Below are 14,698 nucleotides of genomic sequence, written 5' to 3'. Positions count from 1 at the left end.
AAGGGAGGGGAATGTTGCAAGGCAACGTTAAGGGAATTTTCACAGTGAAAGTGAGCCATCGTGAGTGCCATTGGTGGAAGGAACATACTAGTTGTTAACAATGTCTCCAAAACCTACATTAATAGAAAATAGCTTGCAGATGGAGGAGTCACCCAACAACTTGATGAGGAGTTTTTCTGAACAAAATGCTGACTTGAACTCAAGTCTTAGTCATAGTTTCTCAGTAGCTTTAGCTCTTTTGAGATCTTCAGCTGGCTGCATGTTTGTGCAATAAGTGAAAACAAGCAGACCCTCCTGCAGGGAAGTAAATTTAATATTTATAAAATCACAGTGAGTGGCGGCATCAGGCCTTTTAAATGCAACTTCCACTTAGTCTGGCTATTTCCTCTTGTCAGTGCTAAATAGTAGACACTGTGTATTTTGTATCCACATGGATATGCTTCCATGTGAAAGGTCAACCATCTTTGGTATTTCTCTCCCTCCCTTTAGTATTAGAACATTTTCTGAATTGCAGTTATAGTAAAGCTGTTGAAATTCAGTTCATGTTGATGTTTCTCAGCATTTGAAACCAGTGCAAATGGAGATTAAAATTTATGTCTCTGATGTCCTTCTGTGTCCTTATCACAGAAAAAAGCTTGGCCACACCACAAGGGGGAATGCAAATGCCTGAAAAGCTGCAAACCCAGATATCCTCCGGACTCTGTGAGACTTCTTGGCAGAGTTGTCTTCAAACTTGTGAGTATCTGGCTTGTGGCAGAGGCTTGCATTTTATCTTACCCAATGCATTTATACTTGCATTTCTTACTCATTTGTAAGGTTGAACTTGAACCCATATTAAGGTAGAGTGTGGATTATTCCATGAACTATCTTAGGATAAAGATGTTTTTCTAGTAGTCATGGTATTGATGGAATCTCCTACTGGAGATTTGAACTATAAATGCTAGTAGTTAGTAGCCGTTACATTTGGAAAAAAAATCTTTCTTAGTGAAGGAATGAATGCACAGGACACAATGGTGCTTTTCTGTTGCCTCTTCAAGGGTGGTTTTTTTTGGCATTTAAAAAAATTATTGTCAAATTGATGTACAGAGAAGTTACAGTTTCATATGTTAGGCCTTGAGTACATTTCTTGTACTGTTTGTTACCGCCTCCCTCATTCCACCCTTCCCCTCCCCCTCCCCATTTCCCTCTCTCCCCATGAGTTGTTCAGTTGGTTTACACCAAATGGTTTTGCAAGTATTGCTTTTGGATTCATTTGCTTTTTATCCTTTGTCTCTCAATTTTGATATTCCCTTTCACTTCCCTAGTTCTAATACCAGTATATACAGTATCCAATGTATTCAGATGAGATACAGTGATAGCGCGAGTACAACCACAGGAAGGGATACATTACTAGTTAAGTTGAAGCATTTAAAAAAATGCACCTGCCTGATTTTTATGGTTGCTGTTTTAGCTCCCGAGTCTGGGCTGTGACCCTGGCTGGTCAGTATTTTATTTCCTCAATAAATCCATCTTTTTAATTGAAAAGAAAAAGTATCTGTGATTCATTGACGCGATTTTTTAAGCTCTTTTTCATACAGTACCAAAGCATCAGATTCTGTGCAGTTTTGCTCGGGAGCAAGTTTGCTTCCAGGTTGTTTGGCTGGGATTTAGCATGCATATCTTTCTTAATTTATTACAGCTTTCCTGCTTGGGAGACTAAAAGTGGGACAATCATGGTAGGTCAGGCTAGCCTGAACAGAAAGCCTTGTGAGGTTCCCTCTCAGGGAAGGGAAGCTGGACCCAGTGGTATGTGCCTGCAATCCCAGTAGTGATGAGAAGCCTTAAAGTAGGTGGGTCACAGTTCATGTGTGCACCTGGACAGGAAATAAGACTCTTATCCTAAGAATAATCAGGAAAAAACCCTATATAACAACAACAACAAACAAAATCAGAGCTTGAGATATGGTTCATAGGTAGAGCACCAGTCTAGCAAACATGAGGCCCTGAGTTCAAGACCTAGTACCACTACTACCCCCCCTCCAAAAAAATTACAGCCTCAAATTCTGTTCTTTATCAATTTTTTTGGCAGTCTGAAATTTTGTAGAGGCCTTTAACAATGTTCAAGTCTGTAAATGTCTTATAAAACAATTTTGCACTTGGAGATGAAACTGGTTACAAGTTTGTTTTGTTTTTTGCCAGTCCTGGGGCTTGAACTTGGGGCCTAAGCACTGTGCCTGGCTTCTTTATGCTCAGGTTAGCACTCTACCACTTGAGCCATAGCGCCACTTCTGGCCTTTTCTAATTATGTGGTGCTGAGGAATTGAACCCAGGGCTTCATGTATAACGAGGCAAGCACTCTACCACTAGGCCATATTCGCAGCCCTACAAGTTTGATTTTAAAATTATTACTGATTAAGTGATTCAATTGTAATAAAAATGTAATAAAGAGCCTAGAACTTATAGCTTACACCTATAATCCTAGATCCTAGCCATTTATGGGATTTAGATTTGGAGGGAGGCTAAGACTGGGAAGATCGTAGTTCCAGCCTAGCTTGGACAAAAAACTATGTGAGATCCCCATCTGAACAGAAGAGGCTGGGTTTGGTGATAAATGTCTGTGATTGTGGCCCAGGCCAGCCTGGGCAAAAATGGAAGCCATATCTCGAAAGTAATCAGAACAAAAAGGGGGGAGCATGGCTCCAGCGGTAGAGTTCCTTCCTAATAAGTGTGAAGTCCCAAGCTCAAACTCCAGTATTGCTCCCTTGCTCCTTAATAAGGTGATGAAGAGAACAACTTTCATAGTCCCCTCCCTCTCTCCCTCCCTCCCTCCCTCCCTCCCTCCCTCCCTCCCTCCCTCCCTCCCTCCCTCCCTCCCTCCCTCCCTTTCTCAGTCCTGGGGCTTGAACTAAGGGCCGGAGCACTGTCCCTGAGCTTCTTTTTGTTCAAGGCTGGCACTCTACCTGGCACTCTACCACTTGAGCTACAGCACCACTTGGGCCACAGCACCACTTGGGCCTATTCTTATTTTGTGGTACTGAGGAATCGAACCCAGGGCTTCATGCATGTTAGGCAAGCACTCTCTCTACTGCTTAGTCACATTTCTAGCCATCATCTTTACACTTTAATTTTAGTATCATCTTTAGACTTTAGTTTTAGTATCAGGATAAGAATGCACGATGTGGGAACATTACAAGTTGTTTTCATTTTTTCCTTCATAGATGGAAGAAACACCCTCAGAATCAGAGAAACTTTATTCTTTTTATGATCTGGAATCAAGTAAGTGATCATCCATTGACATGAAAAAAGTCCTCATTTGTTTGCCCTGCTGATGAACTTCTCCTTCCCTACTTCCTTCTCTCCCTTCTCCTTTCTTTCCTCTGGCTGTTGAATCCAGTAATGCAGTAACACATTACCTGAAAAACTGCTTTAACTTTAACTTTGTTTTTCTGTTCATCATGTAAGGCAAATCTAAGAAAAGTTTAGTATTTTGTTGATTTCTGGGTTTGGAATGTGCAAATTAGAGTTTTTAAACCATTACAAAGATGTCTAGGACATGCAAAATAGTGTCACTGAGACAGTTCAGAGGGATTCAGGTCCCTCTAGGTCAGTGGGACAGGGGCTCGGTACTGTGAAGCACTGTTAATGCTTTGAGGATGTTAGATTCATGCTGAGCTTTCTTTACTCTTTGTTATAAGCATCTTACATTGTGGTTTTCTATGAATGAGTGGAAGTCCCTGGGAGAGGCCATGCACTCTTCAGTGGCAGTGGATAGACCCTTTCTTTATCTCCAGCAATCCACAGTTGGGGACAATCAGCCAAGGTGTTCTTTCTCTGGCATTTGGCTGGGCTGTCCTCATGGCGGCGTGGCTACTCTGGACACACTATGATCACATTGAGGACATTCCAGCTGCCAGGACCACTGCGACTGAGACCCCACTCCTGCTCTGGGGACCTCATTTTCATCATGACCACTCCACAAAACTGTATAGGACTTGAAAGGCAGCACCCCAAGCAAAACAACCTTTTGTGACCTTTAGAAGACCCTCACTCAAGAGTATAACTCAATGAGAATCCGACTGGTGGAACTGGAATCTGTGTTGTGACTCGTGCAAATACAGTCCTTTCCACCAATCACAGCATCGCTTACAGTATGGCTCTTACACCCATGCTGCACTCATTTTCCTGGCAAGGCTGTTAAGCTCTTCTTTAGGCAGCCAGGTGACACCCTTTGTTACTACCTGGAACTGCAACATTAGGCCCAAGAAGAGGCTTCTCCTGGGTGCACTTTTCTTATAAACTAATGATTTTTTTTTTTTTGGGCTTCTAGTTCTCGAGCTTGACCTTGGGACCTGGGCACTGTCCTTAAGCATCTTTTGCTCAGAGCTAGTGCTGTACCAGTTGAGCCACGCCTCTATTTCCAACTTTTTAGTAGTTAACTGGAGATAAGAGTCTCACTGACTTTTCTGCCCAGGCTGGTTTGGAACCATGATCCTCACATCTCAGATCTCTTCTGAGTAGCTAGGGTTACAGGAGTGATGGTGACTGGCTTCTTACTAGTGATTTTTACTAGGTGGTAATACAAAGAGGAGTGGTGGTGGTAACAGAGTAGCAGTACAATGGTGAGAGGGTGGCTAAAGAGTTTCAGACAGAACAAAGAAGCTGAAAGAAAGGCTGTGTCCGTCTCAAATGAGCCAGGACTTCAGAAAGGAGAAAGCAGAGGTGGTGGTGAGGGGCTGCAGGACCCAGTGTCTAGAAGCCTTTCTGGTGCTGCCTAATCGTGAAGGCAGCATATCCCAACACCTGACGCTTGAGACTTGCAACGTTAACTGCTGTGAGAGTTGAAAGCTGGTAACTATGATGCTAGGTGGTACTGACTGCTACTGTTAGTGACTGCTTAGAGCTGAAGATTTTGTTAGTGACAAAGTGCTAGGACACGGTTGGAATCCAGAGCAGTGAGCCTGCCCTAAGCACCTGGAACTCTTAAGGCTCTGGCTTCTGAGGTCTAGAGCCCTAAAAGTTGGAGCTCTCATCCCCTGAGGCAGTCAGTCCACCCCATGAGCCTTCAGCCCTCTGTAGTTCTTGATTATTAACAGGAAACACTTCTGTACTTGCAACCTTACCCAGATCATTGGTAACTTAAGGTTTAGAGCAGTTGACAAGGGTTTTCTTGTGTTTCCCATCTCGTTTTTCCTTTTCATCCTTTTCTTTGTTTCCGATGTTTAGAGTGTGAAGTAGGAAGTAGGGAGTTCTAGGGAGCTTTAGGAGTTTCAACTTCTGTAGATACCAAAGAAAGCTAAGGTATTTGGGACTTAGGCTCTACGACAGTATTAAGAATTCTTTACCTGAACCACCTTGTCTGCTGCAGCTGTAAGGAATGACTTAAAGGCTCTCCAGGTGTGAGTGTCAAGCTTATGTCAGGTTTATTTTGCTTTCTTATTGGCACAGATTCTCTGCATTTGGGTTCTAGATGATTTCAACCCTAAACTAGCTAGAACTTATGGAATATACCCCATGCATGGTTTAATATTTCTGCACTAGTTAGAACTCATACAGTGTATTCACTACATAGTTTAATATTTCTGGACTGAGCCACATAAGACAAGGATCTGAAAATTTATAGTTAGGGGATCCTTAGTGCCAATGGTAATAAATTATTATTTAAGGAACCATCAGTTAAATTATTCTGTTGAACAAGTAATTTAAGGAAAATATGCCGACCTGACATGAGCAACAGAATTGTACTACAGTTCAACTTGATGTGTCTTTCCAAGATTTAATAGAAAGCTAATAACTCATTTTTTCTTGTTGTATCACTGCTAGATAATTAGCATCTCTTACAGAGTTTTACTATTAACATTGGCCCTGCTCAGAAGCACTTTCATAAACTCTGCCTTATGTGAGATGCTCTTAAATGTTATTAATTATATGATGTATACTCAGCCTTCATACTGGTTATCATTTAACTGATTTTTGAGGGGATTGAGGATCATGTCTTCTTTTCATAACAGATTAATTGGCACATGGTATCTGTACAGGGTTAGGGGGTACAGTACGATAATAAAATGTATATATATAATCTGTAATGATAAATTCAGGGTATTAACATTTCCATCTCAAAAATCTCATCTTTTTTTTTGTTTTGTTTGAGGCCAGCTCTCATTGTTAACCCAAGTTCCCCGGGAATTCATGATCCTCCTGACTCAGCCTCCCAAGTGCCAGGATTATAGTTGGTGCCACCATACATATCCAAGGAAGTGTTATTTCTTTTCATTCCTTTCTTTTCTTTTCTTTTCTTTTCTTTTCTTTTCTTTTCTTTTCTTTTCTTTTCTCCTTCCTTCCTTCCTTCCTTCCTTCCTTCCTTCCTTCCTTCCTTCCTTCCTTCCTTCCTTCCTTCCTTCCTTCCTTCCTTCCTTCCTTCCTTCCTTCCTTCCTTCCTTCCTTCCTTCCTTCCTTCCTTCCTTCCTTCCTTCCTTCCTTCCTTCCTTCCTTCCTTCCTTCCTTCCTTCCTTCCTTCCTTCCTTCCTTCCTTCCTTCCTTCCTTCTTCCTTCCTTCCTTCTTTGCAACCGCAAAGGAGATGGTTTATTGTCACATTCAGCCACAACTAGGAATAGAACTAATCCAGAATGTCACAGGTTCAGGGCACAGAACCATCAGAGGATGCTCGATTATGAGTAGCGTGGGTGTCTTTCGGAGATTGTCTTGGTGATGGAAGTTCTAGATCCACAGGGAAATTGCGGACAGCGGTTTGCAGTCTGACTCGTCCAGGCCTATGGCATTCCTTATTTCTGTTCCTCAGGCCTCAATATGTGCACAAGCTTGCTTTACTTGGACCTCTGTCTCATCTTTCTTCTTTTGCGCTTCAGCCTATGCATTCGCTTCTTCCTCCACTTGGTTCTCAAGGCGCAGTGGTTTCTAGGAAGATGGCCCTAAGGCCGAGAGAGAGAAATGTTATTTCTTCGTCTTTGGATCTTTTGACTATTTTTTAAATGGATAGCCATAAATTATAGTTGCTCTAAAATAATCACAAATTATAGACTACTTTTGCCCATTATACTGTAGATCACTAGTATTGTTTCCTCCTGTCTAACTGTATTTGGTACCCATTATCTAACTTCTTTTTACTCTTTTTCTACTTCCTCATCTCTAATAACCACTACTGTTTTCCTCTATGAGCTTCTCTGTTTTAGTTACCAGTAATTAGCGAGGACAAATTAGTTTGATAATCATTTCGGTTTGGTTTTTTTTTTTCTTTTTTGCTCAAGGCTAGCACTCTGCCACTTGAGCCACAGTGCCACTTCTGGCCATTTTCTATATATGTGGTGCTGGGTAATCGAACCCAGGGCTTCATGTATATAAGGCAGGCGCTTTTGCCACTAGGCCATATTCCCAGCCCCCTGGTTTATTTTTCTTAAGACAGTGTATTCTGGTTATATCCATGTGACTGAAAATGACAGAATTTCATTGTATTTATGGTTGAATATTTTTTGTATATATAACATTTCTCTCTCTCTCTCTCTCTCTCTCTCTCTCTCTCCTAGTACTAGGGATTGAGCTTCAGGTCTCAATATTCTGGCTTGACATTAATGCTTACTGCTGGTGCTTTACCATTTGAGCATGCCTCTAGTCCAAACATTTTGCTGGTTGACTGGAGATAAGCATCTCATGGATTTGTCTTTTCAGGCCAGCTCTGATCATAATCCTCAGATCTCAGCCTCCTGAGTAACTAGAATTATAGTTATGAGCCATTGATGTCTAACTATATACCATTTTTCCTTAATCCATTCATCTGTGGATGGACATGTAAATGATTTTATATCTGAGTATTGAGAGTAGCAGCGTAGTAAACATAGGAGCGCTATCTCTAGTACAGTACTGTTTTCTGGAATGATTGTGTTAATTTACTTTTCCACCAACATTGTAGAAGATTTCCTGGTTCCCCAACTCTTTTTTCTTTGTATTATCTTTAAGTAGTTATGCAAAGGAGTTACCATTTAACAAAGACGTTTAGAGTTCAAGTTATCTTGATCAATGTTACCCTTTCAACATTGTCACCCTTTGCTCCTCTGCTTACCCCTTTTCTCATCTCCATTTTGTAGGATATACATGGATTTTTTTTGTCAGTGTTTATTACGTTTTTTTGCCTTTTAATTGAGAGTCATTCTGAACTAAGATGATAATTCATTGTTTTTATTTATGTTTATCTTATTATTAGTGATGTTTAACATGTTCTCACATACTTGTTGACCACGGTATATCTTCTTTTGAAAAATGTCTACTCTGACCACATGATCATTTTCAAATTGGGTTATTATTGTTTTGCTCTTGGGTGGTTTGAAGTTTCTTATATATTTTGTGTATCAATCCTCTGTGAGATAGAGTTGACAGATATCTTTTTTACATTCTGTAGGTTGTCTCCTTACTGTATTGATTATTTCCTTTGTGTAGAAGCTTTGTACTTTGATGCAGTCCATTTGCTTGTTTCTCCTTTTCTTATCTGATTTTGGGGTCATAGTTAAAAAAGAAAAGCTTTGCCCAGAACAATGTCGTGAACCTTTTCTTCTAGTCTTTAAATCTTTGATCTGTTTAGAATTGAGTTTTATTAATGGTGAGGAATAAAGATCTAGTTTCATTATTCTATGTATAGCTATCCAGTTTTCCCCAATGTATAGTCTTGGTACTTTTGTTGAAAATCAGTTGATTTTGTATTTGTGGGTTAATTTCTGACTTCTTGGTTCCATTGAATTGGTCTGTGTGTTTCTATGGCAGTACCATTCTGATATTTGTTTATTTCTACTATAGCTTTTTTGTATATTTTGAAGTCATATACTGTGAAGCTTCCATCTTTTTTATTTTTGCTCCGGATTGCTTTGGCTTCTCAGGGAGTTTTGTGGTTTCATATGTTTCTTTTTCTTTATTAGTACTAGGGCTTGGACTCAAGGCCTAAGCACTGTCCCTGGCTTCTTTTTGCTCAAGGCTAGCACTCTCTATCACTTGAGCTACAGCACCCACTTGTGGCTTTTTCTGTGTATGTGGTGCTGAGGAATCGAGCCCAGGGTTCCGTGCATGCTAGGCAAGCACTCTACCACGAAGCCACATTCACAGTCCATCATATGTTTCTTATCTCAATGTGGAGTGCCATCTTTATTGTGATCACTTTGAGTAGATCATGTAACCTGTAGATCACTTTGAGTACTACAGAGTTTTAACAAAATTACTTCTTGAGTGAGGGATATAGTCATTTAAATAATATCCTCTTTAGCCAGGTGCTGGTGGTTCATGACTGCAAATCCTAGCTACACAGGAAGCTGAGATCTAAGGATTGCAGTTGAAAGCCAGCCTAGGCTTGAGACTCTTATTTCCAATTAATCACAGAAAAAGACAGAAGTGGCATGTTGGCTTAAGTGGTAGGCACTATCCTTGAGCAAAAAGGTGCTCAGGGACAGGGCCCAAGCTCAGAGTTGGAGCCCCAAGGCCAGAAAAAAATCCTCTTTAAATTTTTTGTCTTTTTTCTTCTGGGTTTTATAATTGTCACTGAAGCAGTCTCTTACTTTCTTCACTATATTTCCATAGATATTTTAGTTTGGGAGTAGCTTTTATGAATGAAGTTACTCTCTTGATTTCTTTTCAGCATGTTTATTATCAGAGTATAAAAATAATGTTGATTGTATCCTGTAATGTTACTGAATTTGTGTGTTTGTTTTGATAGATTTTTAGTGGAGTCTTTCTTAACCCAGATACAATGAGAAGCAAAATCATCCTTTTCTATTTGAGTTAAAGCAGTACTACATTTATTCAATTTGGGAAGAACGTGTGCATTATGAATGACAAATGTCACTTGAACTTTATCTGAACCTTTTTCTTCTCATTTTCTGTCTTCTTGGCTTTCAGATGATAGTACTTATCAGCTAGTCATGACCTAATTGTAAATTATGTCATGGGGGAAAGTCAGTTTAAATTCACTGCCTTAATTAGGATTTATGATGGCTTGTGCATGTGTACACAATAATACAGAAGATGTGGTCATCTACCAACTTACTGATTTTACTTTTTGATGTTTCTTTACCTGAATGTATATGTACTTATTTTTTGATAGGTGTTTGAGCTTTCATTTTAGATAAAGTCTGGTATCATTTAGCTGATAAAGTATATAATATGTAAAAGAAAAAGGTGTCAGAATGGAATGAAAGGCAGGAAATACCTAATTTAACAGCCAACACTGAACACCTGAAAATTATCCATTACATTTACTTAGCAATTGTGTCATTTGTTTCCTTTCCTTTTCAAGTGGTTGTTATAAAGGTGTTGTACAGAGTGGTTACTGTTTCATAAGCCAAGTAAGGAGTATATTTCTTTTTGGACAAAGTTACCCTTTCCTTTGCTCTCTCCTAGTTTTTCCCTCCATCCTCACCCACAACATAGTGTCTACTGAGTACCATTTGTTTTCTTTTACAAAAGATATTAACAAACTGACTGAAGATAAGAAGGAGGGAATCAGACAACTTGTATTGACCTTTCAACATTTCATGAGAGAAGAAATCCAAGATGCTTCTCAGCTGCCGCCTTCCTTTGACATTTTTGAAGCCTTTGCAAAAGTAAGTGTTCAGTGTTCAGTTTCCTCTCTTAACTATGTCATGTCATGGGCTAGTCCTTTACCCCTTAGTCTGTTTTCAAAACAATCCAGAACCTTTATGGGACACCCAACCCTTCCCTAATGCTTTGTACTCTACCTAAGTGAGAGAAGGTATATATTTACTGAAAAAGGCATTACTTTGCTGTTTTATTCACATTCTTTTGGCCTGAATACAATCATTGTCATCCCTTAAAGTATACTGTAGGGAGATTTAGTGAGCTTCCCATTCTGAAAAGAAAAATAGCATATATCCCTTTATCTCTTACTAAAGGATTAAGTTTTACCATTGCATTTACCAAGTTTTATGGTTGTTTCAGCACTTCACTTGTCTTTGAAGTGAAAGATTTATTGGAATTATTGTGATTAAATTAATCTTAACTAATATGAACTATACCCATTTTTGGTTAAAACTTGTCTTAAAATATTTGTTTCAGATTGGAAATTCTATCTTAGGCTATGAAACACTTGAGATTGAAATGGTTATTTAATATTTCATCTGTGATTTGTTGGTAATAGTTACCGGAAGCTTTCTTTTTGGAAATGGTTCTGGAAGGTGGATGCTGCCCAGAAAGGAAGGGCACATTGGTCTCCCTGGAAATGGCATGGCAGCTCACGTGTGCTCTCCTCACCGTCCTGCTCTTTCATAGTACTTATCACATTTTAATAGAAAGCTTTTACACTTGAAGATAATTTTGCCACTTACATGGCTATGTATGTATGTATGAGGGATTGGGGATGGAACCCAGGGTCTTTATGCAAGTACTCAACTACTGAGCAGCATAACCCAGCCAACCCAAGTTGATTTCACAATATAGAGGGTACTTAGAGTGCTTTGGAGAAGTTTTTCATGTGCTTCAGAAAGATAAGATTTTTGTATCTTGCAATATTAGTGAATTTGTGCATACATTTTGATAAATTTTTTAAATGTTAAACACTGTACAAACACTACCAAAGGAAAAACACATTTTATAATTACTTTATTTCTACTGTTGAGTCTGTGGCTATTCTGTGGCATTATTATTGTTGTTAATATTATTTCTACTGTTGAGTCTGTGGCTATTCTGTGGCATTATTATTGTTGTTAATATTGTTGAATGTTCAAGGGCTGATTATAAGTTCAAATGTGACTAATATTCATGAAAAGTATCTTAAAATATTTTCTATTACTAAATGTGAAATGTGATTTTCAGTCTTCTTTTGTTCATTGTTCATAAATTTTAATCACATATTACATTGAAATTCTCTCCATGTTGTATAGAGGAAAAATTCTGTCACTATGATAAAGGGGATAATTTCTTTGACAAATTCTTAATGTGCTATCTTCCTCCCCCTACACATACTTGTTTTTGCTACAGAAGTAGGATCTATACATCTTTGAAACTTTGGAGAGTCAGTTGGACTTGGATGTATTGTTTCTGCTTAAGCTAGCGTTCAGTAAATTTTATCACTTGTAGTTACTTTTCTGCTCATACATTTCAGTAAATTTCTTTCTGTTCTGTTTTTCTTCTCTTTGTCCCCCTAAATTCCTCTTGAGGGTAAAATGGTCTTAATCAAGTTTTGGTGCCCTGTAATCTCAGGGATGAGATCTCTGGCTTGGGGTGTGTGTGTGTGTGTGTGTGTGTGTGTGTGTGTGTGTGTGTGTGTGTGTGTGTGTGTGTTGCAAATCTCATCTACAAGTTAGAAATGGATGGGGAAGCATGCGTCTACTGTTCCTTCTCTAGTTTACAGTTATAAACTTGCAGAGGAAGTGGGTACCACTGCATACTTACTGCCTACATTGGCTGCTTTCATATGTATGCATGTGTGTATATATGCATGCGCCTGTGTTTGTATGTTTATGCAAGTATGAATTTCTGTGTATGTATGTATGTATGTGTGCATATGTACATATGTACATATACATTGTCAGTCTGGGGAATTAATTGTGAACTCATCTTCCTCAGCCTTTGAACAAAGTTCTCCTTGGCCTCAAACAGATCCTGTGTTATTTTGCTTTTGGTCCCTTTGTTCTGTGTTCATTAGGTTCTGTGTTGGTAATAGACACTCTCACCCTTTTTTTCCTGCTGGTCCTGGGGTTCAAACTCAAGGCCTGGGTACTGTCCCTAAGCTTTTTTGCTAAAGGCTAATGCTCTATAGCTCCACATCTCACATTTTGCTGGTTAATTGGAGATAAAGAGTTTCAAGGACCTTCTTGTCTGGCTTGGCGTTGAACCATGTTCCTCTGATCTCCAGTTTTCTGAGTAGCTAGTATTACACTGGTGTGAGCCAGTGATGTCCAGCTCTTTCGGCTTTTGTTTTGTCCTCTATCCCCTCATGGAAACTATACAGAATTCTGAGAGCTTGTATTTTATTTTATTTTTTTAGTGCTTTCAGATGTAGACCAAAGTTGAGAAATTCATGAAATGAATCCTCCTATCTCCAAGTTCTGGATCGAATAGAATGTTATTAATGCTTTGGTTTCCTATGAAGTTTTTCCCCTTTATTTGGATTTCACAACACTTATTAAAATTGGTCTTTTGTTGTGTAAGCCTCAGGGCTTCTGAGATGTAGTTGTAGTGAATTCACTTAGAAAACTCAGTGGACTTATTGTTTTGATACAGTTATATGAGTATTTGCCTAATCTTCAGTCTAAAAGTTTTCTATCAAGGTAAAGCATCAGCAGATACTAGGTCTTTTTTTTTTTTTTGCCAGTCCTGGGCCTTGGCCTGAGCACTGTCCCTGGCTTCTCTTTGCTCAAGGCTAGCACTCTGCCACTTGAGCCACAGCGCCACTTCTGGCCATTTTCTATATATGTGGTGCTGGGGAATCAAACCCAGGGCTTCATGTATACGAGTCAAGCACTCTTGCCACTAGGCTATATTCCCAGCCCAGATACTAGGTCTTATATGAGTATTTGCTTATCCTTATCAAACTTGTACTGACTAGAAAGTAAAGAGGCTAGAGGAGAGGGCAAGTTCTTTTTTTTTTTTTTTGCCAGTCCTGGGGCTTGAACTCAGGGCCTGAGCACTGTCCCTGGCTTCTTTTTGCTCAAGGCTAGCACTCTACCTCTTGAGCCACAGCACCACTTCTGGCTTTTCTGTGTATGTGGTGTTGAGGTATTGAACCCAGGGCTTTGTGCATGCTAGGCAAGCGCTCTACCACTAAGCCACATTCCCAGCCTCAAGGAAAAGTTCTTAATCCTGTGTGCCTGTTTTATTTTCCAGAGTTGATGCCTTTTTCTGAAAACATAGTCACATGCCTGGGAAGTTCACTCAAGCAGGCCTCGTAGGATCTTAGGCCACCTCTTTCATGTAGCATCTGCTGTGATTTTTATTTTGAACACTCTTGAGTTTCTGTGGGAGTATGGTATGTCTCTTCTGTTAGACAGGATCTCAGAGTCTACTGGGCTTCTGTTGCTGTTTCAGACTTGGTTCTATTCAGAAAGCCTTCCCCTGCTGCTCCAAAGGTTTTACTGAGTAGCCATTTTCTGGGTTCTATGCTGAAGTATTCATCCTTTTGTCCACTTCTTAGCACTAGTATTGGTGGCTCATTATCTGCCCCCACATAAAGCATGCACATAAACAATGACTGCTAGGGGTTTCCTGTGTAAATATATTATGCTCATTCATGAATTTTCCTGGCCATAAAAATTAGCTAGCATGAGACATAGGAAGGAAATTAGTTTTATGAATGTCTGTATTAAGGAGGCCCTCTCAAAGGAAGCAGAAATTGGCCTCCATTTCAGAAGAGAGGATAATGCTGGAAGCCTGTCATGTCCAGTGACATGGGAATACTAGTGGGCACTGCCCATCTGCTAACCTCCTACTGAGAAAAACACAATGACCAACCTAGGAAAGGGCTGAGAAGGCAGCTTACTGTGGAAGACAGACTTAGTTATATTTAGCAGTTCTGGTGAGAGTTTAATGAAAGCTTGATGTTACAACCATTTTTACACTAGGTAGAAATTGACAATGCAAGCAGCTGTGCCTGCAGAATTTCTGGAGAGGAGGAGTGATCTGGTGGGCGAGTGAAGCAATGGAGAGGCTACAGCCAGTTACTTCCAGTTTTATTTGAGTAGTAGCTTTGTTAGAAGAATTTATTGTAAGGGT

The 14,698-nt window shown here is 39.7% G+C and overlaps 1 protein-coding gene and 1 long non-coding RNA gene across 2 annotated transcripts in view; one reads left to right on the top strand and one right to left on the bottom strand.

The window, feature by feature from the left end:
* The window catches only part of Smyd3 (SET and MYND domain containing 3), a 442,737-nt gene that overhangs the window by 108,722 nt on the left and 319,317 nt on the right, over positions 1-14,698 (top strand). Inside the window, exons 3-5 of the mRNA XM_048357512.1 lie at positions 628-735; positions 3,198-3,255; positions 10,436-10,572. Coding sequence (XP_048213469.1) covers positions 628-735; positions 3,198-3,255; positions 10,436-10,572 — 303 coding nt within the window. The remainder of the gene's footprint in view (positions 1-627; positions 736-3,197; positions 3,256-10,435; positions 10,573-14,698) is intronic.
* Positions 3,641-5,701, bottom strand: LOC125359671. The gene is made up of 3 exons (XR_007212599.1): positions 5,031-5,701; positions 4,203-4,205; positions 3,641-3,904 (listed from the first exon to the last, which is right to left on the bottom strand). It is a non-coding gene; the product is annotated as an uncharacterized LOC125359671 (long non-coding RNA).

This window comes from Perognathus longimembris, chromosome 11, assembly GCF_023159225.1.
Source record: "Perognathus longimembris pacificus isolate PPM17 chromosome 11, ASM2315922v1, whole genome shotgun sequence".
NCBI classification, from domain to species: domain Eukaryota; kingdom Metazoa; phylum Chordata; class Mammalia; order Rodentia; family Heteromyidae; genus Perognathus; species Perognathus longimembris.
This window is presented reverse-complemented; position numbering and strand designations above follow the sequence as displayed.